This window comes from Erithacus rubecula (assembly GCF_903797595.1).
Source record: "Erithacus rubecula genome assembly, chromosome: 5".
NCBI classification, from domain to species: Eukaryota; Metazoa; Chordata; class Aves; order Passeriformes; family Muscicapidae; genus Erithacus; species Erithacus rubecula.
Window position 1 is genome coordinate 21,009,889 of NC_136687.1, and position 23,812 is coordinate 21,033,700.

The following is a 23,812-nucleotide window of genomic DNA, read 5'->3' on the forward strand; positions in this document are numbered from 1 at the left end:
CATTTTCTGCTTTTTAACTTACTGGCCTTAAAGGTAGGAGTATGAAAGTAAAACATGGGATTTTTCTTAATTTTTCTTGAATTTTCTTGAATTACTTTCACTTTTTTCTTTTTTCTTTCTTTCTGTTTTGGGGGGGAGTGATGTAGGGATAAGTATTTATAATATATTATTTAAGGGAAATATAATTAGGGATATGGCAAATACCATATAAAATCACTGGTCCATGCTGGGACAGGATCCCTTCCTGCTAGAAGCCTAGCAGGAGAAAGGGGAGAAGCAGCCTGCATGGGGAAGTAGTGATACTTTCTGCTAATCATCAACAGAATGGCCATCTGTGGCCATTAGGTGATGTCAGAAGTTGGGAAGAATTATGTGATAACCCACTACTTTTACTGATTTTGGTTTACCCCACTAAGGGAATAGCAGTTCTTTTTAAGGCAGTTTATAGTGGATAAATAATATCTGTTAATGTAAGTAGTTGCAGTTACTTTATTATCCAGATAACTATTTCATTATTCTTAAGTTACAGTTCTTATGATGTTCAACCTTTTGATCACGTGTTACTTAAAATTCTCCTCCATCATAACTTTAACAGTCATTACTTTTGGTCACTTAATGTTTTTCCTTGTATTTCAAGTTAAAAAAAAGATTTTGTCTTCTCTTTTTTCTTCCTATGTGTGATTCTTTCTCTCTTTTATTTCTGTGATTTTTTTTGTAATTTTTATTTGCTTTTCAAGTACAAGCTAATCTTTGCAGTCATCTTCTCTATGAGGAGATATATATTGAAGATATGTTCCTTAAATTTCTGCTTTTTTTGCTGTGTCTGAGACTCACGTACAAAACCCACACAGTATTCCAGAGAGAAACACAACATTGATTAATGTAATTACTGCTGTGGTGATTTTTATACCATTTTAACATAGAATACACACTTTAAATGTTTGGATTTACTACTAATATTGCAGAATTGGTTGGTTTGGATTTTTTTGCCAAGCTCTCCATAAAATTGCCAGTGTCTTCTTTTTTTTTACATTTTTACACTTAAATTGGTACCATACCATTATCTACAATATTTAGCTTAATTTAATCCAAATGACTAATTATAAATTGTCATGTCAAGCTTTATTTTTTATTTACCCCATTTTAGAAATCACTGCTAATGATATAAAATAGTAGCACTCAGGTTTTTTTTCACTTAATATTTCCTTTTCAACAAAAGCAAGGTCATTTTATTTTGCTTTTCATTTTTTCTACTTTTTAATAGCAATAAATATAATATTTTTAGTATTTACTTTTCCTATTCTTTCTTTTCTATTCCTATATTGTCTTTTGTAATTTTAGGAATTACCTCTTGTTGATTTTCTCAAAACCAAACCAACTCTGATTTGTTATAAAAGACCAATTCTTCTTTCTCTTGTTGGTATTTTTTTTTACTAGTCTTCTATATATTTGAGTACATTTACAAAAAGAGAGCTGATGTTTGTTTTCTGCAATACTGCCGTTTTGTTTTTAAAATATTTCACTATTTTGCCTGCTGTTAGATTGCCAGTTTTTGGATGCACTATTTTCTACATTTGATATTCTGGAGTTTATAATTATCAAACGTCCTTGGTATAGCAAATTATAAATCTAATGCATCTTATTAGCTGGTTGTCCCCTATTTTTCAATTTTTTAGCTGTCTCGGATGTCCACCTTCTGTTCCCTGAGCAATACATTCATTAGGGGCCAGATTTTGTCGTCTGCATCCACATTAAGCAATGTTTGCATATAGATCTCTAATGCAATTTAAGCATTTCTGGCAAGACTTCTATTTTTGAAAGGAGTCTCTGGGTTCTTTCCTGACACCATAAATGCCCACACAGCTGGAGTTGTTTTTTCCCCTGTCCAGCTCTCCATGTGCCTAGTGGTCTGTGGCTTTCTGCATCCCTGCTGACAGGGCTTGGCCAGCACCTGCCAGGACTCCTCGGGCCCCCGGCGTGGGCGTTCTGTGCCTGGGCAGCAGCCAAACCCTGCAGGGGACTGTGCCATAGCTGAACGTGGTCGTGCAAAGAGCTCTTCACAAAGCAAGCTTGCCTGCTTTCTTTGGAGAATGTGGTGGTGGGATGAGCAAGTCAAGAAAGGGAATACAGCAGTATGCATTTGGTCAGCATTAATTGCTGTTGTATGATTTCATTCAGGATGCCAGGTACCTGTTCCGCTTGTACATGGCCCTAAAGCAGTTCCAAGATGCTGCCAGAACTGCCATAATAATTGCCAGGGAGGAGCAGCGTTCAGGTAAGTCTGTTTGCTCTGATGTGATGCCATCTCTCATGCTGCCTCCTTAGGTGCCCTACTTAGGGCGCTGTTATTTTGTAGGATTATACTTAGAGAAGACATGTATCGGTGCTTGTGATCATATTCAAGTTCAGTTTTGACTTTGAAAGTAGACTTGGGGAAAGCCTGTGGACTTCCACCTGTATATTAAATATTGGGAAAAACAAAAAGTTGTGGAAAGTATCTGTGTTTTTTATACATTCAAGTAAACATAGTGATTAAGACAGCCTGTGACTTTACCTTTCTATTACAGGTCATAGAATTGCCATTTCTACTTATGGTTTCTGACTTGGTACTGAACCTTTAGTCTTAGCACCTGACTTTTATCAAGGAAATGGGCAGAGGAGTTGATTTCTGTTGAAGGAACAGACATTTCCTTACTTTGAGTTTGGTTTCCTTTGTAATGGGTTGCTACAGTTAGAAATAGAAAAGAATAAGGAGAGGGCTAGGAGCAAAATAGTTGCCACCTTCATTCTTCATCTCCACTGTAGCCATGACAACAACCCTACCATAACACTGCTTGGTTTTCATTTCAGTTATGCAAAAGAAAAATCTATAAAGGAAAAGTAGCAGTCTCAGGAATAACCCAAGCCAATTAACATTTATGGGCTGCTCCTAAGCTGCTCCTCACCATTGGGCTAAGGAGTGGAAAAACCTCTGAAACCCTTGGCAAGCAAATCTCCCAACCCATCGTCATAGTGAATAATGTGTTTGTGCTAATTATGTAAGCAGAAAATGCAAAGGCTCAAGGGTTTAAATATTTACTAGCTTCTCTGAAAACTTGTATCTAGAATGCAGTATATCATCCTGAATTTCATATTCCCTAGTAGTATAAATGTGAACTGCACCACCATAATAAGAAGTACAATGTTTGTCTCATTAAGAGTGCCAATCTTGTAGTATTTGTTGTTTCTTCTAGAGAGGCAGTTTTGCATCAGCCCCCTCTTCCCTCAGCAGATTTCAGGGAGCTTGATTGTGAAATTTGCACCAATATAGTTTGTTCTTTCCTTAAAAATCCATCTAATAGTAATATTTAATTCATACTGCTTGGTATTTTTGGGGGGGGTATGCCATTTTAAGTGCAGTTTTCCTTGAAGTTGTTTTTATGTAATCACATGATTTTAAGCCTGCATCATAGAGAGTCAGTAATACAATATAAAAGAAAAATGTTGTTTTCCAGCAACTAATTCTGAACTCATATTTAGCTGTCTCACACAAATTTTACAGTTTGATTCAATTGTAGTGTATAACAAAACATTACAAATTGCTCTGTAGAGTAAAAACATCTGCTGATAGAAAAACATAGGGAGGCAAAGGAAAATGTTTGCTGAAATAACTAGAATTTCCTTTAAATGCCTCCAGCTGCAAAGATCATGACTTTCTCATCCGCTAATAATGCAAAAAAATCCCAAAACAAAACAAGTAAAAACAACTAAGAATAGACTAATTGCAAAACACGACTTGATTTCAGCTGCATTGATAATTCAGTTAAATCCTGTGGTTTCAGAACCATCCTTGATGGCAACCTTGAAGCATATAACCTAGTGAAGTAACGTTCAAATTTTAACTATTCCTTGACAGGTTTTGGGTTTGTTTGGTTGCAGAGGCAAGGAGTTGCCAAAGCAAGTCATCAAGTAAAAGTATGCTAAGTAAACATTTAAAATGTAGCTTTAGAATATCTGACATTGAAGAACAAAAAAAAACCCAAAACATTTTAAGTGCTCTAAAAACATCTTCCACTTTTAAAGTTCATTATATTAAATTGCCATCGTATATATTTTGCTACTGTTTAAATTACTTCGCCTAGTGTAAATTTTTTTTAAACTTCCTGGCTAATACTATGACAAGCAATTGCTTGTGGCTTTCCAAAGAAATTGTCATGCAGTTGTTTGATTCAAAGGATCAACATAACCTCAGCTTCCTTATATGTCATTAGTAAAGATATTTTTATGAAAAATTACATTTACCTTTAATTGTTGCTGGGTTTTTTTTTAGGAAACTATCGAAATGCACGTGATGTTCTTTTCAGTATGTATTCAGAGTTAAGGACCCAGAAGATTAAAATTTCTTCTGAGATGGCTACAAACCTTATGATTCTACATAGCTATATTTTAGTGAAGGTAAGGAACTGAGAAATTGAATTTATGTGTAAGTTGCACAGTGTCTGATTTATTGAACTGGATGGATGGATGGATGGATGCTCTGTGTACATAAATTATGTTGTCATGTAGATTGTATCACAGAATCCACGTGCATGTGCATGCTAACAGCAAGATACAGGAGAACAATTCCTAGTTGTTTCTGCCTCTTTGAGTAGCATATTTTTTTAAAATACTAAATAATTGAAAATTACATATGGCTTCCTGTTTTTCTTTTGCATTTATGCTTACAAATAGTATGCTACTAGTACAACTATTTATTATTATTGCTGTTTTATTTGAGGTTATTATCCATAAGTAGATAAGTGTTTTTCTGTAAATTAAATTAAACAGAGGCTCAATTGGTTTCTGTTAATTAACCCATGGATGCCCATCAGGATATCCATTCCTACAGCCAGCTTTGGCCTCCCTCTCTAGCAGCAGTGAGGCAAAAACTACAAGTGGTCTTTCTGAAGGCCAGAAAAACTGGGGAAGAGCCATGCCTGAGGTCTCTGGTCCCTTCTGTGGTCCAACTCTGCTCATTTTCATAAAGGAGCTGTTGGCATGCAGCTCCCAGCAGGATGAATGAATGCCAAGAGCAGGCTGCAGGAATTACTCTCCAATGGCTGCAGTAAATGTGGTTTGTTTGCTGCATTCCAGATTCATGTGAAACGTGGTGATCACACAAAGGGAGCACGGATGCTGATACGTGTGGCCAACAACATCAGCAAGTTCCCATCACGTAAGTGCTGACAGCAGAGGAGCTGGGCTCTGCAGGGCAGCTCATTAATCAGCATTGCAAGGTTCATCTTCCCCTGTGCTCTGCATCCTCCTCCAGGCAGCTCTTCCATACACTGCCTCCAGGATGGGATCTTCACCAGCCCTTTAATCTACAGTACTGAGCAGCTGCAGCAAATCAGGATTGTGTGTAATGAACTGACTGGCTCTGGGATTTTATCACAGAATTTTAATTTATCTCTTTTTTTTAATTATTTTTGGGTACATGGAAAATGCAGACTAAAAAATAGGCTTTAAAGAATGCAGACCAGATTTGGGAGAGAGGTTGAAATCAGAACAGTCCTGCTGCCATGCTGAGCTTCAGGAGTGTTAGGCAGTGAGAGGTGAAATCATGGTTTTCTTGTATATGATTCCAGGAATGGCCCAAATTGTGCAACTGTGTACCATGACAAAGAAGAAAAATAGTTTTTTTCATCAGTATTTTTTTAGCTGTATTAGTTCAAAAGTTTTAAACATTAATATTGATAAATAAATATTTGACATCATTGTTTCATTCTATCACAGATATTGTGCCAATCTTGACTTCAGCTGTGATTGAGTGCCACCGAGCAGGGTTGAAAAAGTCAGCCTTCAGTTTTGCTGCTATGTTGATGAGACCTGAGTATCGGTGTAAAATAGATCCAAAATACAAAAAGAAAATTGAAACAATGGTCAGGTGAGTGATGTTAATCAAATGCACACCATTTCAAGGCTTTATTTGCAATGCTGGTTTTGCTCATAAAGCCTGTAGACTGTTTTCAAATTATTTTACTGTCTATTTGAAAGACTATTTGAAATCTGAAATTTGAAAAAAAAAAAAAATTTGAAAGACTAAGAACCTTTTCCCACCTTTCTCTGAGAATTAAAGACTTCCTTTGAATGTGATAAGCCTTAAATGCAATGTGCATTTTAAATACTTCCTAACCAGCAATAGCATTTTCCTTCTTCCCCCTACAGACACAAGTGCAGCCACACAGGTTTAGTTGGTTTCTAGTTTAGAATCCACAGCCAAACTGTTGGCTACTACAGGAGCAGCACTGTGCTCTTCTGTGATTTAGATGACTAAATGGCTAAGATACAAATTAATGGGAAGACAAATAAAATATATGAAATCCTGACATTTTCTTCTTTATCTGAAGTTTTGTGTTGATCATAGTCAATACTTTCTGCCAGGGAGAGAGCACAGGTAATGTAGAAGAGGGCATGCATATGTAACACTTCTGTCATTTATTCTACTAGTCTCTAACCAAGGCTTAGGGACTTGCTGAGCTCATATGGGTGGTTTGGGTATTTATTAAGTCTCTAAGCTCTCCATGAGCTTACCCAATCACTCTGCCTAAAGTCATGTAAGTATTTAATGACAGTTGATTCCTACAAGTTCCATTGTCAAGTCTGGTCTCTAGCTAGTTTAAGGTGATCCCTCGTAGTTTTCTTCTTGGGAGAGATCTCCCCTTTTCTCTATCATTAATGATTTTAAACATCTCTATGTTTTATTTATTTTCCCTTCTATCAGTCGTATCTTTTCAGGACCTGAAGAGTCTCAGCTTACATAGCTTTTTTATGGATACTGGTTTTTATGGTGTTTCTCTGAAACTCTTCTTACAGCTTTTTTGGAGGCAGTTAAGAGCTGTATACCAGAAAGTTTTTTGTTACTTCTGGTCATTGTGATCCTGCCACAAAGAAAAGTCTGAAAGAAAGATACCATAGCTTTATTGTCAATACATAGAGACCCTGAGTTTTGGAATCTTATAAAGTATTAGGAGCTGTTACATCTTTTAAAAGGTGGTGGTGTTTCTAATTAAATGCAAAATTACCTGTTTCTGAGTTGACATAATTGTGATGAAGCTTGGGTGATGGGTAAAAGGAAAGAGCTGATAGAATGTAAAATAGCAGCTGGAAGCTATGCAAGTAACTCAAAGGAAAAACAATTGCTAAATATCAAAGGCACTGTAAAACAGCTTTGTTAATTTCAAACAGCTTGAGGGTTTTATTCACAGCTGTATCTATGTTTTAGACATCGGGACACAACAGAGACAGAAGAGCCAACAACAGCCTGCCCCTACTGTGCTTTCCAGCTCCCAGAGTGTGAACTTCTGTGTCCCAGCTGTAAAAACAACCTTCCATACTGCATTGCAACTGTGAGTGTCTGCTCTTCTTTCTGCACTGTGACAGGAAAGGCAAAGCTGCTTTCCCTTCTAAAAATAAGTTCATTTGAACTTCTTCAGTTTGCTAGTGGATCCAAGCTAGGTATTTTTATGCATTTGTGCTTTTTTCTAATCTGTTGCCAAATTTCTTTTTGTCTTCGACTGTCATAGAATGTCCTCACTTGCCATCTACAAATAGCAGGCACTTGAGGGTGCCAGTAAATTCAGGAAGTCATTCTGGGAGACTTCAGCTTCCTGAGAAGGCAGGTGTAGCACCAGGAATCCCCAGCAGACACATCTGGTGCAGTTGGGAGGACAGACCAGTGCTGCTGATGCCTTCCCAGCTCAGTCATTTGCAATGGGGCTCTAGTGCTCAGAGAACTAAGTCCCCCTTTCCTTTTCCATGTACAGGAGCTTCTGGAGGGCACAGGTCTCCTACCCTAAGCTATCAAGACTTCAGATTAAAAAAAAAAAAATTAAAAAAAAAAATCAAACCAACCAAATGAACAAAAAACTCAAAAATCTATTTTGGGGAATTTTTAAGCACATCCAATGCTAATGGTCCAGGCAGTGACCTCAGCATTTATTACATTATTCATCCTTACAGAAATGAGAAGTTCTAACATTTTTTTTGTTTTTTAGAGTGTACTGAAAAGGTAAGGATATTCCTGGTGGAAGTTACTGTACAGCTATTGTATAGCTAACACAATTTTTACTGGGTTCACATGGATTGTCATACTAGAATTGCAAGAAAAAAGATAATTTACTTTAACAGGAAACAAATGTTAGAGTTAACATTCTTTATTAAAACTAAAGAATTAAGTCTCACAAAAAAATTAATATCCATTATGTGGGTATCTTTTTGCTCTATTGGTTTAGCAGAATAAGATGAAAGGTATACTTCAGAAGTAGTATCTTTAGGAAAACAAAGGATTTAAAATATAAATTTATGAGCCAAACACAATGTACATGTTACTGTATGTTATACAATGTTTATTTAGGCTCTATCTTGGCCACAGTTTATGTCACAGGTATTTGTGGATACTAGAACTGTGGCATTTTCAAATATCTAATGAGAGTGTCTAAGTATTCTGATGCATATCATATTAGAGCATAAATCTCTTGGTATAGTTCAAGGTGCTGCTGTGTTTTTATAGTATTAAAAAGATACATTAAAATTCCTTCTATCAAAAGTAAGCTAGTAAACTGTAGCAAAAAAAAAGAGAAAATGTAAAGAGGCAAAGGCCAGGCAGGCTCACAAACTTGAGTGCTGAATGTGACCTACTGGGGTCAGATGCTGTGGCTTAGGGGACATTTTAGTATGTAATATACAACACCAAAAATGCCAGGAGATTTAGGTACAGCTCTGGATACAGATCTACAGATAGCATTCTAGAATTTCCAAACTAAAAGAATATTAGACACTGTAACTCAGTATATTCTTAGATTTCCATTTTTAAAAGAGCAACACAAATTACAACTCTGCATCTCTGAGAGCTTCTTTTCTAGTTATAGAATATATACAGTAATCAAGCTACAGTAACAATCTGAGATCTTAAGTTCAAGATCTTAGAACTCAATAACTGAGACTTTCCAATAATATAACAGCAGGTCCAAAAGTAAATACTCAGTGTAGCCAGGCAGCACTTGCCCTGTAGTTACCTGCAGTTTTTGTGGGCAGGGTCGGCACATGGTACGCGATGACTGGACAGTTTGCCCACACTGTGACTTTCCTGCCCTCTTCTCAGAATTCAAAAAGTAAGTTGGGATTTCTTTTTCTATTGCAGTATTCCAGTGTTCATTCATATTTTAGCAGCTAATGGATCATTTAGTACTAAAAACATGTAACAGCTGGGCTAGGTGGAAGAGGAATTCTCCTTACTTGGTAGTTACAACTAAGATACGCATAGAAGATTGCTTCAAAGTTGACCAAAACAATCAGATACGATAAAGAATTGGGCCAGTGCTGCAGGGCTCCAGCAGGAACAGTAATGAAGATGGATGATAAGCCTGTTTAAGTTCTCAGCTCTGCCCACGAAGAAGGCCTGATATGGGAGCAGGGCAAGGCAGGAACACAGGCACACCAGCAATCACCAAAACAAAATGCATATAGAATTGGGTACAGACTGAGACAGAAATAATGTGAAGTCCCTGTGTGACAATGGGATGGAACTGCTCTGTTCCAATGTCAGGAACTCTGAAGCTGCTAAAACCTTTGTTATATGTTTAAATGCAGCAGCCTTCCTGGTGTGGTGTTAGTTCTCAAATGTTCAAAAGCGTAGACAGAAGCAGATATTGCTCTGTCCTGCACTTGTTACATACCACTGGTCAGAACTCTGCTCTAGGCTTTTTGTCTTAGGCCTAACTTCCTTTGAAAAATGTTAGAATTAGCTTTTGACCAGATACCCTTTTCCTTTAAAACAGCATGTTAGAGACTGAAAATGTGTGTCCCATGTGTTCTGAAAGGATTAATATTGTTGATCTAAAGAAAATAAATGACTGCACAGAGTACCTCAAACTAGAAGAGGACCAGTAAATTCAGGTACGTCCTCCAGTCTGTACTTTTTACTTAACAGGGTTCATTCTAGATGACTCTTGAGAGTTTTTCCCTATAAGGAATCTTAACTTACAGCCTGGTTCAGTGCCTCAGATAACTTGAGATCCAGTTCTATCACTCACTTGCCCTCAGGCATGCAAACACCAGTAGGTTTTGCTACTGCAACTAAACTGGTTGTTAAATTGGGCTTTAACTCAGTTTACCCCTATGACTACATTAACATCCACAAGCTCTTCTGTTTCCTGAACACCAGGTTTGCTTGAGTAGCACAGAGAAGGGTTTGAAAATCTCAGCATCATCCAAACTTCTCCAGATCTTCCAGCACAGAGTTAAGTGTGGGGAGAGAGAGCAAGAGTGGCACTAACTAGAATGAGCAAATCTACAATGCAGGTTACATGATCTTATGTTGCCTATTTAACAGAATCTGTCCCAGCACCAAGTATTAGCCTGAAATACTCATACTTCAAAGAATGAGAGCATGACTCTGTCTATACCAAAGACTTAGATCCAGGACCTTGGTTTTTGTTTTTTAAATGGTAACAAAATGAGTTAACTGTTTTCCTCAATAATGTTAATAATTTCAAGGCAGATTTACTATTACAGACACACCTTATGTGAAATCTCAGCTTTAAGTCAAAGTAATGCACTAAAGTTCTTTTGAAGAATTTTTAGTTGATTTTATTTTTCCTGATCTGCTATCACAGTGTATCTCAGAATGTAATTAACCACCTCTGTTTATTTCCAGAACTGTTTGTGTTGGCTGGCAAGCAGCAAGGAAAGTTCTTCACTACATCACACATCTCTTCCCCAGCAAGGCCTAATAACAGCCATGTCAATTCTATTTTGTCATATGTGTAACTATTTAGCTTTTGATAAATTTTGTACTTTAGTTTATTGTAGTAATAATACTGGTAATTATTACAAACAAAAGCTGCATTTTATCTGCACCAAAGAAAAACCACAGGGCCATCTTTGTAATGTGAATGGCAGGAAGAAAAACCACCTTCCTACTTTTTTCTTTTTCAGTTTTGGTTCTGAACTGTTATGAATATTTTCAATTAAACTTTTTTACTCTTTAAATATTCCTCTCTGGTTTTGATTAAAGACACAACTTGTACAAGTACAGGCGACTCAAGTTTTGGAGGTAAATCCCTCACTACTTTTCTGTGCCTCTAACTGAACAAAAGGGAAATTGTAGGAAAAGAGGAATGCCACATCACATATGCAAAGGATAAACAAAACTGTGGAATAAAGGAGGGAGACAGGACAGAACAGTCCATGAACTTAAACAAAGCTTTAAAAGAATCCTATGAAGCATTTTATTGTAATTTTATATACTGCTTAATTTCTATAATATACAAATAGGCCATTCATGTATGGGGTTTTTGCATCATTTCTATTTACAAGACTTCACCACATAATGTCAGGGGCTTTGTATAAAAAAAAAAAGCAGTGAAGTCCTAGGAAGACTCAGCAGAAATGCCAGGTCACTAAACATGACATTTTCAGCATGTTCACGCACCTGGTGTCCGTTGCACAAGGACAATTATAGCTTGTAACATGTTCCATGTCAAGAGTAAGCACAGCAGGGCATCGTGTGAGAGCACAAGAGCTACAGCACCTCTATAAGAGGAGCATTTTCAACACACTGGTTCTACTTTCCCAGCAGCAGCACTGGGTCTGTTTCATGTTCCTGGCAGAAGTTAGATAAGCAAAGCTGTATCCAAAGCAAGGTTTACTCTAAATGTCTTGTTTTCTCTTTTCTTTTTCCTTCTTTTTTTGTTGTTTCTTCATTTTTCTCTCTTTTTGGCAGCTTGGAAGACTTCACCTTTTTTTGCTACAGACAGAAATATACAGACAGTTTAAAATCCAGCTGCAACCTGACAAAAGTTTAAATCAAAATGTAGTCAGTGTTAAGGAAAAATCCTCCCCTTTCAGGTGTGAAATTTATAAATGCCATGGAGAGTACAGACTACAATATTCAGTCTTAAGGACTGACCACAGTTCCCCACAGTTGGTGATACCTACAGAGGTACAAAGGTATTACTAAAATTGTCATCTGTAGTAACCACAGGCACAGACCTGTGGTGGCTCCCTGCCACTGGCACCATCCTCATCAACACCTGAAATATCACTAAGTTTTGGAACTGGATGCAGAATTCACAGATTTAGAGTGATGTCTCACTTTGGTCCAACATAGACAATGGATGGAAGCAACTTAAGATTTCTCCACACTACCACCACTTAAAAATTTAAAAGTTGAGAGATTTTTTTTTTTTAATATCTACTATGATTCTCTTAATTCATTAAGATGATGTTAAGAGTCACAGAAAGGTAACTAAAAGTAAACAAAAAAGCCCCAAAACTTCAGTGGGGTGGTTTAATACTGAGGAAATAAAATCACCTTAATCATTGCATCACTGTCAAGAGTATCCTGTTCATCCTCATCAGATTGGATCTCTTCCACATTCAGGTCTTCACTCAGATCTAAGGATGCTGCAGATCCCGACTGCCTTTTAGATGCCTTGACAGAACTAAGTGAATATGGAGTCAAATGTGCCTCCTTGTTGTAGGCACGTGTGAAAGCTGCTTTGACCTGGCAGGGTGGAAGGAAGGAAACTGAGTATCAGTTTAGAACTGTAGATTGTTAGCTAACCAACTTACTGAGAGATTCCACATCAACTTTCTTTTGGAAAGATATGACCAAAGATACACAGATTACAGTCTCTCAAAAGGACACAGAAAGCATTTAAGAGCTATATGGTGAAAGCACCTTTTTAACAAATCCCACATAATCCTCAATAAAGTGTGCATCTTCAGATGCTTCTTGCTTAGGCCTACAATAATTTCAGCACTAAACCTCTTTCAGCAGCACTGTACACTTTCCAGACTAAGCAGCATATCCAGACTAGGGGAAAACACCTGACAGTAGAGTAGGTTAGCTGGTTCTTTCTCTGAGCATGACCTGGATGAAGGAGATCATAGTTCAGATCACATCTGCCTAGTTTGTAAAAGCAACTTGAGCTTAAGCTCACCTTATAGCAGGTGAGGGTCCCAGCCACTGGAGTGCAGTAGCTGGACACTGGAGGAGCAGCACACAAAGCACTCCAGGTCTGGCAGTTCTGTCTAACAGGTCTGGGAAAGATGCAAGCTGCAAGGCAGCCTCTGAAAGCAGTGCCTGCTCTGTAACACAGGCAGCTGTGTGTCCCTCCTCCTTTGCAGGATGTAAGAAAGGCAGGGGCTGTGCCTAAAGGACACAGATCTTGCAGCCAGAGCTTGCCTGTAGAAAGGTACCAGCTTTCCCTGTCCTTCCTGAGTTCTGCTTTTATGTCCAAGACACAACTGATGCCAGTAATCCTTTACACCAAGAACAAAATGTGTAAAACTCTGGAGTGAAGTACAGCCTGATTATCTCTTAGGACTTGGCCCTGAACTTTTAGTGGTGTGTGTGACAGCTGATTCACAAAGCTACTATTAATTATGGTTAAGCTGGTACACTAACTTTTGCATTTTCCAAAGCACATCCATACCATAACAATTATTCCAGGATTTTTTTTTTTAAAGATATGGGGGAAAAAAAAAAAAAAAAAATCACTAGTGAATTTTACCTTGGGATCCAGCTTGGAAAAAGGACTGGGTTTGCCTCCCCATGTGCTTATTTCCATTATATTTTCAACATCTTCTTTCATCAAGCAGTAAGAGTCCATAAATGTTACAGCTTGTTGCACACCATCTGCTCCAAAGTCTTTCAGGGGCTGGACAAGTGCATCCCGCAAGTATGACAAATAATCCAAATTTACTGTCCTCTTGCATGTCTGAGTTCTTTGTCAAATTGAAAATAAAGTATTGAGTAAGTAAATCTGTCCAACCACTGACTTCTAAAGATAAGAACAAATAGGTAAGGAGGCCCTCAGCAAATCAACACTCAGCTGCCATAAGAGCAAACTGCAAGCTGTGCTGTGCCATTCCTTTTGCCAAACCTGCATTAGGGAATAACCAATGCAAGGTATTTGAACACCAAACAGTCTGGGGAAACACATCTCAGATACATAACTGAGAAACAACTTCAGGGGGAACAAAGAAAAATGCCTGTGATTATACTTGAAGCGTTTCCAGTTTGATTTGCTTAAATTAAGCACTGAGAAAAGTGTCACCAATAACATAAGAACACATTCACAGAACACATGAACATGTCACTTGTTTGCACTAAGCACAGCAAGGAATTGATGGTAGGAAATGAACTGCACAAGAAAGAACTGCATCAGAGGAATGTCAGTACTACCTGAGACTCATGTGCATTGCCAGTTCTTGAATGATACGATCATGTTTGCCTGTAGATGAAAATTTCCCCAGCCAGCTGGGAAAGACAGGAAACTGGGACATGTAACCCCTCATCAGCTCCCCTGGGAGAACACTTGCATAAATAGCCTGGAAAAGTAACACATGCCAAATCAAATCACACTGAAAGTCTCATGGATGCCATGACAGAAACACTGCCCTGCACTGCACTGTCCCCAGGAAGAGGGATAGTTAACACAGGGCCACAGTTGAAACAGCTTATTTTAAGAGAACTCTCTCAATTGCTTATTTCTAGTCAATGCCTGTTGGGTTACAGCTTCACCTCTTGTACCTTGTTTTACCATGTTCTAAAATACCTGTGAAATTATCTGGGTTTCAAAACTCAAAGAAAAAAAAACAACAAAACACCAAAACAAATCAACAAACAAAAAAACAAAACATGGCCTTTTCTCATGTCCAGTTCAGAGTGCAGTCAGACAAATAACTGACTTCACACAAACAAGTCATCTCCAGCACAAAGACACAGTGAAGGAGACATTTCCAAGGAACATGCAATCTACATCAAGTCAGCTATGTTCCTAAGCAATTCAGCTCTTTGGACCTGTAGTGGGCAGGGGATGAACTAGATGACCTCCAGAGGTGCCTTCCCATTTCCCCTACAAATGCATTCTCTGATGCCAGTCATAATCCTTTATGCAGTGTTTCAGGGAGCATTAACAGGAATGACCAAGCTTCAGTCCTCTGTGCTTAGAGAGAAATCCTGCCCTGGTGAGAGGAAGGACAGAGCAGGCTTGTAACAGCACAAGTGATACACACCATGTGCTTCTATGCTTTGTGACAGTCCCAAGTTTTTCAAGTTTCAGAAGACTTCATTTCATGTTGCAGCATGGGCTCAACAATATGGGTATGGGAAACTTTTCTGATCACCAGTGGAACAGAGACTACTACATGAAGTATGAACTGTACAGGTCATACAATTATACTGAAACATCGATTTCCACAGATCCACCTTTAACACTGGACACCCCCTCTATAGAACATAAAATGAGTTTTAAGTGCTTACCTGTGTTGGAAGAAGATTCCAGTTCTGCTTGCTACGAATCTGCCTGTCCACTATATCACCATCACATATACTATCAGCTGCTCTACTCAAGAGCACCAAGTGCTTTTTTAAATTACCTCTGGAAAAAAATGAAGTTGACTTGATTACAAAGCAGAAACATCCAGATAGGTTTCAATCTATTTTGACTCCCTGACACAAAAACCTATGTCAGTTTAGGGTTTGGAGTAACTCACCCAGCAGCAGCTGGTTTCACATGCACATAGTTCTCTTGTACAAAGAGAGGTGCTAGTGAATAATCATGGAAGAAAAGATCTGATTTGTCTATAAGAGACATACGAGCAGCCTCCTCTCCAGTAGCGAAAACCTTCCGGACAACGTCGAAAGGGCCCTAAATAAATGACATTTCAAGAAGTCAGCAGCTAGAAGGTCAACACAAGAAGTAAGATACAGCACAGTATCAATAAAATGAGTATCCAGGAGAGTCTTGACTCATCAGTACAAGCTCCACATACAGTATTTCCACCCTAGAACTTCACCAGTTTTGAGAACTGTATTTTATTTTTGATATTAAAAGAATTATCTCCTAAAAAGAGAACAAAGGATGGGAAGAATGAGCTTCATAATTGCATCTGACATAAGAGACCAGGATACCAAAATACATACTCAGTCCTTGATATACTACTCTTCAACTATTTGTGGCAAATGTCATAGCTGTTGGCACCTAGGCTTTACTCAGTGCTTCAGTTCAAAAGATGTTTATAAAGCCTAATGATTATATCAGAATATGACAGTCAAAGCCAATCCAGTATTTGACACTTACCAGTTTGATGTCCTTTTTGGCTCTGCTGGCATCTGTTTTAGCCTCATCATAAGTCAGTGATTTGTCTTTCGCACACCACATATTAAGATTATGTAAAACCTGAAGAACAAAATTTACAATTTGGTAGCATGATAGAATTTAAATTGAAGACTGCAGTAATAACAGCAAAAATAACAAAAAAATAACAAAAATAACACAAAAATACTGTTCAAATACTCTGAGGTCAATGTACATAATCTGCTATCTGAATGGTCACTGATGCTGAATGGATACTGACCTGTCTGATGTCCTGATTTGCTGCCAGGATTATCTCTTGCATAGCAGGTGGGGGAATTTTTAAACCTTCTTTAAATGCAATAGACATCATGGCACCCTGTAATTGCAATTGAGAAACTATCACTAGAGAATTCCTATGAATTATTCCCCAGCACAACATGACACAGCTATAAAAAAGCACTGCATATTTTTCTGAATTTTTAAAGTACACACAACTCAAATTTTCTCTCATATACATAAGCCATCATTTACCATTGGTGTAAAAAAGAGCATGTTAGTTTATAAAAACCCATTTTGGATACATTCTAAAAAAATCCAAAAGGCTTTGAGAAGAAAAACTCAAGACAATTCATTCTGAAAAGCAGTTACTCATTGAGATGATCCATTAAGTGGTGTATCCAATTCTGAATGAATTCTGCCACATGCAAACTGAAGTTACTGATGGTAGTTCAGTGCAGTCCCCAAAGGCAGAGGCTGCTTACTTTGATCTGCTCTAGGCGAGGTTTCTGAAAGCGAAGATCCAAGCAGTAGTGGACCAAGGAGCGCATTTTGGGGTGGTTGCGATCGTTGCACATACAGATGATGGGTATCTTCGTGTGCCGGATCAAACCGATCAACTCCTGCAATGTAAACGTGCCACATCAAAACAACTACATCACATAACCTGCACAACTAGAACTAGAATGTCATACCAAGCAGCACTGCCCCTGCCTTAAATCAGATCCTTGACAGGTGCCAATCCCTAACACTCCTACTGCTGCAACCAGATTTCTACACAGTGCAAACCTTGCCTGCATTTTTCACTTGCTGTTCTATTCATCTGCAGGAGATCTGCTGCCTACTCACTTCCACTGTCTACTTCTAGCAAGTATGTTTGGAACTGACTTCAAGAAGCAATGAAGACCTCCACCTGGAGAACTAGACTAATTCCTCCACAAGCATGTTTCACCTGGCTTATGCCCAGGAGAACACAGCTTTCTAGCTGCATCCTGCCACAAAGAAAGAGAAAGCAGAAAGTAAAACAATCAGCTGGTCCCTGCTCCAAGAGGCTTCATCGTTTTTAGGCTTGCCAGAACAAACTTTGCTAGCTGTAATGAAGATGAAATTCAGCTCAGTTTCATTCCTGCAATGGAAATACCTGCATCTGAGCTAAAAATCTGTATGTCCTTTACTGTCAAAGCACTGCATGTGACTACAGGAAATCCTCAGAAGTTAAAACAGGAGCTACTAAAGAAAACAAAGGATGCTGCTGCCTATGCCACACTTTACTTACTCAGTGTTACTGCCTATGCCAAAGAGCGACAGTCCCAGCCAGATTATGGACCTCCCATTGCAGGGAGATGCCACTCAGAGAGACCTTAGGATAAATGTAGCTGTTCTAAAGTGCACACACTCGAGATCATCACTCCAGGCTTCTTCTACACAAGTATCCTTTTCCCCCCTCTACCAATGCACAATTCTTACACAAAGACAGGCTTCTAAAGCACATCAGACTGTACTCTGCATAGAGTTTTTTTATGGACCATGGGTTGAGGACAGTAGAGTGGCTTGACTATTTTATGCTATATATGGCACACACTCTTGGCAATAGCATTAGCTAGGAACTACAGTGGCTTCACCTGAATCCCTCCTCTGTCTTCATTGCCTGCCATACCATCCACTTCATCCATGATCAATACATGTTTCCCGCTAACTGATGAAGATGCACCTGAAAATGAATATGGATAAGAAAATGAGATGGGAATAAAGGAGCCTTGCTCAGAGTTCTACCCAATGCTAAGTAAGATAACCCCATCCTAGGCAACTGAGGTGGTGGTTCTGCCACTTGATCACATGAATCCATGTTCACAGACCATATAACCTCACGTCACCTTCTTAGAAACAAACCCCATGGAACAGAGGAACAACTGCAGAGTCCTTGAACAGTTTGTGCAGATTAACAATTCATTCTACAAATAGCAGGATTTAATTCTAAATTGAAGAAGAAATGTAACTGCTTACTACATGAATCCATCCCTATTACAGCCAGGTCCCTCCACCTGACAAGCAAGGTAAATTCCTAACACTGTTGTGTAATAAGGAAGCTCTGGCCTTTCTCTAACCAGACTCTTAATAAAACAAAAATCTCCTTCAAACAGCAGACACACCAGAATAGAAGTCCTTGATGCTGGTGTTGTTCAGTGATTCAGCAACTACTTCCTTTAGGCTGTTCTTGCTGCGAGTGTCACTGGCATTCAGCTCCACGTAGCTGTACCCCAGTTCCTGGTCAAACACATAAACCATATAAAAAGTGAGAACACAGATCAGTTAAAAATCATACAACTTTAATTAGTTTATCCCCTTATGCCCCTTTTCTCCAGCACTTAAAAAAGAATCCACCTGTGAAACAGATAGGTCCAAAACAGATTCTTTTTGGTTTTGTGGTGCATTTTTTGTCATGTTCTTTGAATTTGGTTTTTGTTTAGGTTTGTTGGTTTGTTTTTTTTTTTTTTGGTTTGTTTGTTTTAGGTTTTTTGTTTGGTTGGTTTATGGAGTTTTTTTTGTTTGGTTGGTTTTTGCTTTGTTTTAATTGAGGAGGATGGGGAAGCATTGGAGTCATATTAAATTTGGGAAGATTAACAGAACTGCCAGCAGGGATAGCAACAGAGCTGTGAGCCAAGGCTGGCTAAGCTCCATGGTATTTCCAGCTGCATAACAAAGAAACACACCACATGGCTCTGAAAGCTGCAGGAAAGAGAAGCTTTTAACTATTTAACCAGTAGGAAACACACAACTGCCCCAGCAACACTAACACTGCCTTCAGTCCCTGACACAACTTAACCCAGCTGCTCCTTTATCAGCAAACTCTCCTGCCAGAGGCAGCCAGAACACAGCACACAGCACACACAGCCATGATCTGTTTTGCTGGCATTTCCTGTGGAGCACAGAGAAATGCTCTGCAGATTCCTGAGGCAGCTGACAGCAAGCCAGATTGGAAACCAGAAACAAAAAAGACCATGCTTTGAGAAAAAAAATGGGCCCAAGATAGCACATTCACCTTTTCTAAAGGTCTACTGCTAGGTGTGGCATCAACTCTGAGCACGAAGCTCAAAGACATGCAGTGGGGGAATGGGGGGAAAAGAATTCAGAATTACTCTATACAACAGATTTATAAATTCAGATTTAGAAATGGACATGTAGCCCAGCCAATTTCTCTCATCCAAAAGCAGCATTTCAATTTGGAAGAAATCTGGGAAAGAACTCTGACATATAAAAGCCATGACCTTAGGCTTTCAAAAAGCTTGCCAGAATTTGACTCCTGCTAAATTAAGTGCAATATTCTCTAACTTTCAGAACTTGTGCTGAATGCTCACAATTTTGGAAAACCATTTCCAATTTTGTTCAACATACTATGATATGCTTCTTCTCAATGCAACAGAAAGAAATGGAGACACCCATTGGTACCGTCTCACTTCAGACCTGATACAGGGATCTAAACCAGCCACATTTTCACCTGTAACCCTGCTCTGAGCAGGTCCAACCTGGCTGAAAGCAGACCCTGGTCATTCAGAGCATACCCACCTGCACACTGTAGCAGTGTCCAGAACCAGAATTAATGTGTAACAAAGAAGTGATGGAACCAACATTACTATGAACTCACCTTACAAACCAAAGCAGCTGTTGTAGTTTTACCAACTCCAGGTGGACCAGAAAGCAATGCTGCTTTAAAGCCTGTGCCATCATCTTTGCTTCCAGTTTTACTGGGTTTTGCTAAAAAAAAAAAAAAAAAATCAGGTTTTACCCAGGTACTTATAACACAAACTGCATGCTCCTAAAGATACCACATATCATTGGAATTTTTCCTCATTTAAGGCCTGATAAGAACATCCAAAGATACATAAACAACTGTATCCTAACCACTTGGGAAAAAGCAGCTTAAACTAGCTTATAGTTTACGACTTAGTGATTTTCAACTGTAAAACACCAGAAAGTGCTATTAATGTAATACAACCATTTCAGCAATTTCCTCACAACCATATCATACACATAAAAAACCAAAACCACCACCAAACCACCACAAACAAATTAAGCCAAACCCCAAACACACCACACACAAAAACCCCACTATGGCTGAACTGCAACTTAAACCCTCTTTTAAACAGAGCAAAACCTGTGTGTCTGTAGGATGACAAACTGTCTACTTGACACATGTACTTCGTGCCAGAGCCAGGACCTTGACAATTCATCCCTACAAATGACACCAGCCCTTCAGACTTGCTCTTATCCTGTATCTTCATTGTTGGCAGTGTCTAACCTATTTCCTCTTACTGAGGAAGAAATAACCAGGCTCAACACAAGGCCATTTTTAGATACATCACAGCTAGGTATTTTGAGGTTTTTTGTAAAAATGAAATCTAAGAGTTGGGGAATAAATTCTTCTGAAACATAATTTCCTGCTCTTTTTTGTGGTGGGCAGTAAATTAAGAATTCCGTTGCAAAAAAAACTTCAGGCTTGATTGCTGCTAAAAACACATCTGGCTGCAGCCTTGTTCCTGATTTCTAGAGTTGCTCTACTATCAGTCAGGCCCTCACTGGTCCAGGGAGCCAAGGAGCAAGATTAGCATAAAGAACAGAGAAAATAAAGCAGGCCAGTCACCTTGTCCATCTTCCAAGGTGTTCTTGTGCCAATTCCTGAGCCATCGGAGCAGTTTGTTGGCACAGCTTTGCTCACCCTGCTGTCCAATAATTGCCTTAAGAGACACAGGCTTGTATTTATCTACCCACAGCAATTTCTCTGTGCCATCTTCATCAGCCTCAGAAACTGAGCTCCCCTTAGGTTTTGAGGCTTCTTTCTCCTCTGCAGTCTGACGTTTAAAGTCCGTAAGTTTTCGAACTGCTGTGGTTTCTTTCTTGTCAGATCTGATGGTATCTCCCTTTTCAGGAGTAGATTTGTATTTTTTGTTATTAGCTTCCCTTTTGTAGGGGCTAAAATTTCTTTTTCCAGCTTCAGCTTTCTGTGGTGTCCTTTTGGGTTTTGACTCTGCTTTCTTTGCCTTAGGAAAATAAAAAAATCAAAAAGAAATTTTAAAAAATACAGTAAATAGCATATTTATTTAAACAATTACAGGAGTGCTTAGAAAGTGACAAAGCTTATATATTGATTAAAACACTTCAAGGACAGATACAGAAATACTCTCTGAGAAATAAAGCACGCCTAAACACAATTGTCACCAGGTTCTTTAGTACAAGCCACAAAAAAGAGGCAGGAAGTGTTCTGGTCATTCCAAAAGCTTATTCACAAAGCCTAAAGAGGTATTCTACAATGCTAAATTGATGACTGTCAGGTTGGAACAAATGGGTCAGACACCCTTGAAGCTCTTGCAAAACAACACTTGCAGAAGTTGTTCAACCCAAAACAATTCAAAGGGAGTGAAAGTGATCAGCTAATAAAGCTTACAGTTGCTTTTCCCCTGGGACACTAGTGGTATCTTTGCATAAATAAGTCATGTCTGTACTGAATGCACCATATTAGAGATAACAGATTTTCGTAACATTCTATCAGCCACCGCAACCTAAATTTAAATGTGCACAGAAAACTTGTTACTTCTTTTTTGGTATTGCCTGAAAAATTAACCTTTAATACTCTTAGTTCAAGCACCACATAAAGGCATGATCTGTTATGTAAAAACATAGTTTACACATACACATATTCAGCACACATATTCCTGAGCCCATCTGGGTACTATGTGAGATCAATCACAATTACCTATTCCAGAGAATTAATACTCCTTGTTTCAAACTTTTACCCTCTAAGGAGATGCAATTACCTGCTCTGTCAGGTACCTAAAATGCAGAATAATGTCAGAGTGGGAAAACAATCTTTAGCTCCCAAGTAGAGTCATTTGTCATAAGGACAATCAAAAAATTTTCATTTTTAACTTAGAAGGTCAAACTGATGATTGTTGTGTTACTATTACTGGAACAGAAGACAAACTCCTTTCAATTAAAGACAAACCAAAGGGAAAAAAAACCCAAAAAAACCAAAAACCTAATTCCCTAAGTTTATTATAGGCATACCTCTGTTTCAGCTGCCAGCTCGTATTTGGACTTTTTGCCTGGCATAGTCCGAATAAGATCAAACAGACCATCCTCATCAATAACTTTTGTACCTAAAGCTGATGCCTGGAGCAAAGAAAGAATTAAATGTGAAATCAAGTTACATTAGGATTTACATAATTAATTTCAAAGTGTTTTCCAGTAAAAAACTATGACTAGGAACACAACGACAAGGATGCAACATAACTTTTCATTTTAAAAATGCACTTCATTGTTAGTACTGCTTCCATCTGACAGTGATACTGGAAATTACCAGTTAAGAGAGGAACAATTCAGTTTCACTTTGCCTTTGCCAGGCACAGGGACACACTCACCTTCTCACACTTGGACTGGCCGCAGTCCCGCCCCATCACCAGGTAATTTGTCTTCTTGCTGACATTGCCAGTTACTTTTCCTCCGTAACGTTCAATCAGAGACTTGGCCTCATCTCTCTCAATACACTCCAGAACACCAGTAATCACAAATGTCAGGCCTTCCAAGCAGTTTTCAGCTCCCTGAGAACCAGAGGATTGCAGGAAATGCCATTACTGACACAATTCTACCAAATAACTCTTAACCATCAGCTATTTTAACCCTCTACCATGTCAAGTACCCTATGAAACTACAAATAAGATTATCATACCTAGCTAGGCAATAGTTCTGAAAGTTCAAACGGGAAAAGCTACAACAAAACTTCACACTTTGTTTACGTGACCATACTTGTAGCACTCTGTGTTCCAACCACGGCATGTCTGTCAAATGAGTGACAGCAATCTTCAGCTTTAAGACCAGTAACTATTTTTCATCATCATGACTTCCTAAACCAAGTTCTGAGTACAAATTCTTTTATAAACTTCCTTACATTTAGTCACTGCTTGGCATTACAATTTAGGTTTTTCTAATAGATTCCTCCTACTGGGAAAAAACTACCAGTCTTTAAACAGTTAAGTTGCTACCTATTAAATCACTTACAGCAGTAGGTCCACCAAACACTCCACTTCATATATAGAAACCTGTAGCCAAAGTTACCTGAGGTATCTCTTTGGAGCCCAGTGCTTTTGGACCCTCACGATTCAGGAAGCTTCGGTAAGCTTGGTAATTGTTTCGCTTCTTTTCAGAGTCCTCAGGACTTATAGACTGGGTCAGGAGAGGGAAAAAAATAATATGTATATTGCATATATAAAAACAGCAAAATAAACCCAAGCTTCACAGTTTAAGACATTTCCATGCACCAAAGGAAAAACAAGTTCTAATATTTGTTTTTAATCTATTAACATGCAATACTGAAGCCTGCTCTGCTTTTGGTGCTTGTCTTGAGGTGTTTTTTCTTGTTCCTTTAAAAATATTTT

The 23,812-nt window shown here is 38.5% G+C and overlaps 2 protein-coding genes across 7 annotated transcripts in view; one reads left to right on the forward strand and one right to left on the reverse strand.

Moving 5' to 3' along the window:
- The window catches only part of WDR19 (WD repeat domain 19), a 37,580-nt gene extending 26,575 nt beyond the window's left edge, over positions 1-11,005 (forward strand). Inside the window, exons 30-37 of the mRNA XM_079306112.1 lie at positions 2,179-2,275; positions 4,310-4,434; positions 5,113-5,194; positions 5,755-5,905; positions 7,244-7,367; positions 9,055-9,131; positions 9,798-9,915; positions 10,676-11,005. Of these exons, the coding sequence (XP_079162238.1) occupies positions 2,179-2,275; positions 4,310-4,434; positions 5,113-5,194; positions 5,755-5,905; positions 7,244-7,367; positions 9,055-9,131; positions 9,798-9,909 (768 nt within the window). The 3' untranslated portion in view covers positions 9,910-9,915; positions 10,676-11,005. The remainder of the gene's footprint in view (positions 1-2,178; positions 2,276-4,309; positions 4,435-5,112; positions 5,195-5,754; positions 5,906-7,243; positions 7,368-9,054; positions 9,132-9,797; positions 9,916-10,675) is intronic.
- A 224-nt stretch (positions 11,006-11,229) lies between these two features.
- RFC1 (replication factor C subunit 1) overlaps positions 11,230-23,812 on the reverse strand; it is a 33,182-nt gene continuing 20,599 nt past the window's right edge. For 5 of the 6 annotated variants that reach the window (XM_079306115.1, XM_079306117.1, XM_079306116.1 and 2 more), the window contains 16 exons: positions 23,493-23,600; positions 22,799-22,978; positions 22,446-22,550; positions 21,025-21,421; positions 20,029-20,138; positions 18,536-18,650; positions 18,008-18,096; positions 16,871-17,008; positions 16,390-16,485; positions 16,113-16,211; positions 15,526-15,680; positions 15,293-15,410; positions 14,213-14,358; positions 13,539-13,752; positions 12,335-12,526; positions 11,534-11,767 (listed from right to left, as the gene is read on the reverse strand). In XM_079306115.1, coding sequence (XP_079162241.1) covers positions 11,666-11,767; positions 12,335-12,526; positions 13,539-13,752; positions 14,213-14,358; positions 15,293-15,410; positions 15,526-15,680; positions 16,113-16,211; positions 16,390-16,485; positions 16,871-17,008; positions 18,008-18,096; positions 18,536-18,650; positions 20,029-20,138; positions 21,025-21,421; positions 22,446-22,550; positions 22,799-22,978; positions 23,493-23,600 — 2,364 coding nt within the window. In that variant the 3' untranslated portion in view covers positions 11,534-11,665. Of the gene's footprint in view, positions 11,768-12,334; positions 12,527-13,538; positions 13,753-14,212; positions 14,359-15,292; positions 15,411-15,525; positions 15,681-16,112; positions 16,212-16,389; positions 16,486-16,870; positions 17,009-18,007; positions 18,097-18,535; positions 18,651-20,028; positions 20,139-21,024; positions 21,422-22,445; positions 22,551-22,798; positions 22,979-23,492; positions 23,601-23,812 lie in introns of all 6 variants that reach the window. The other variant, XM_079306118.1, reaches the window with a different exon arrangement.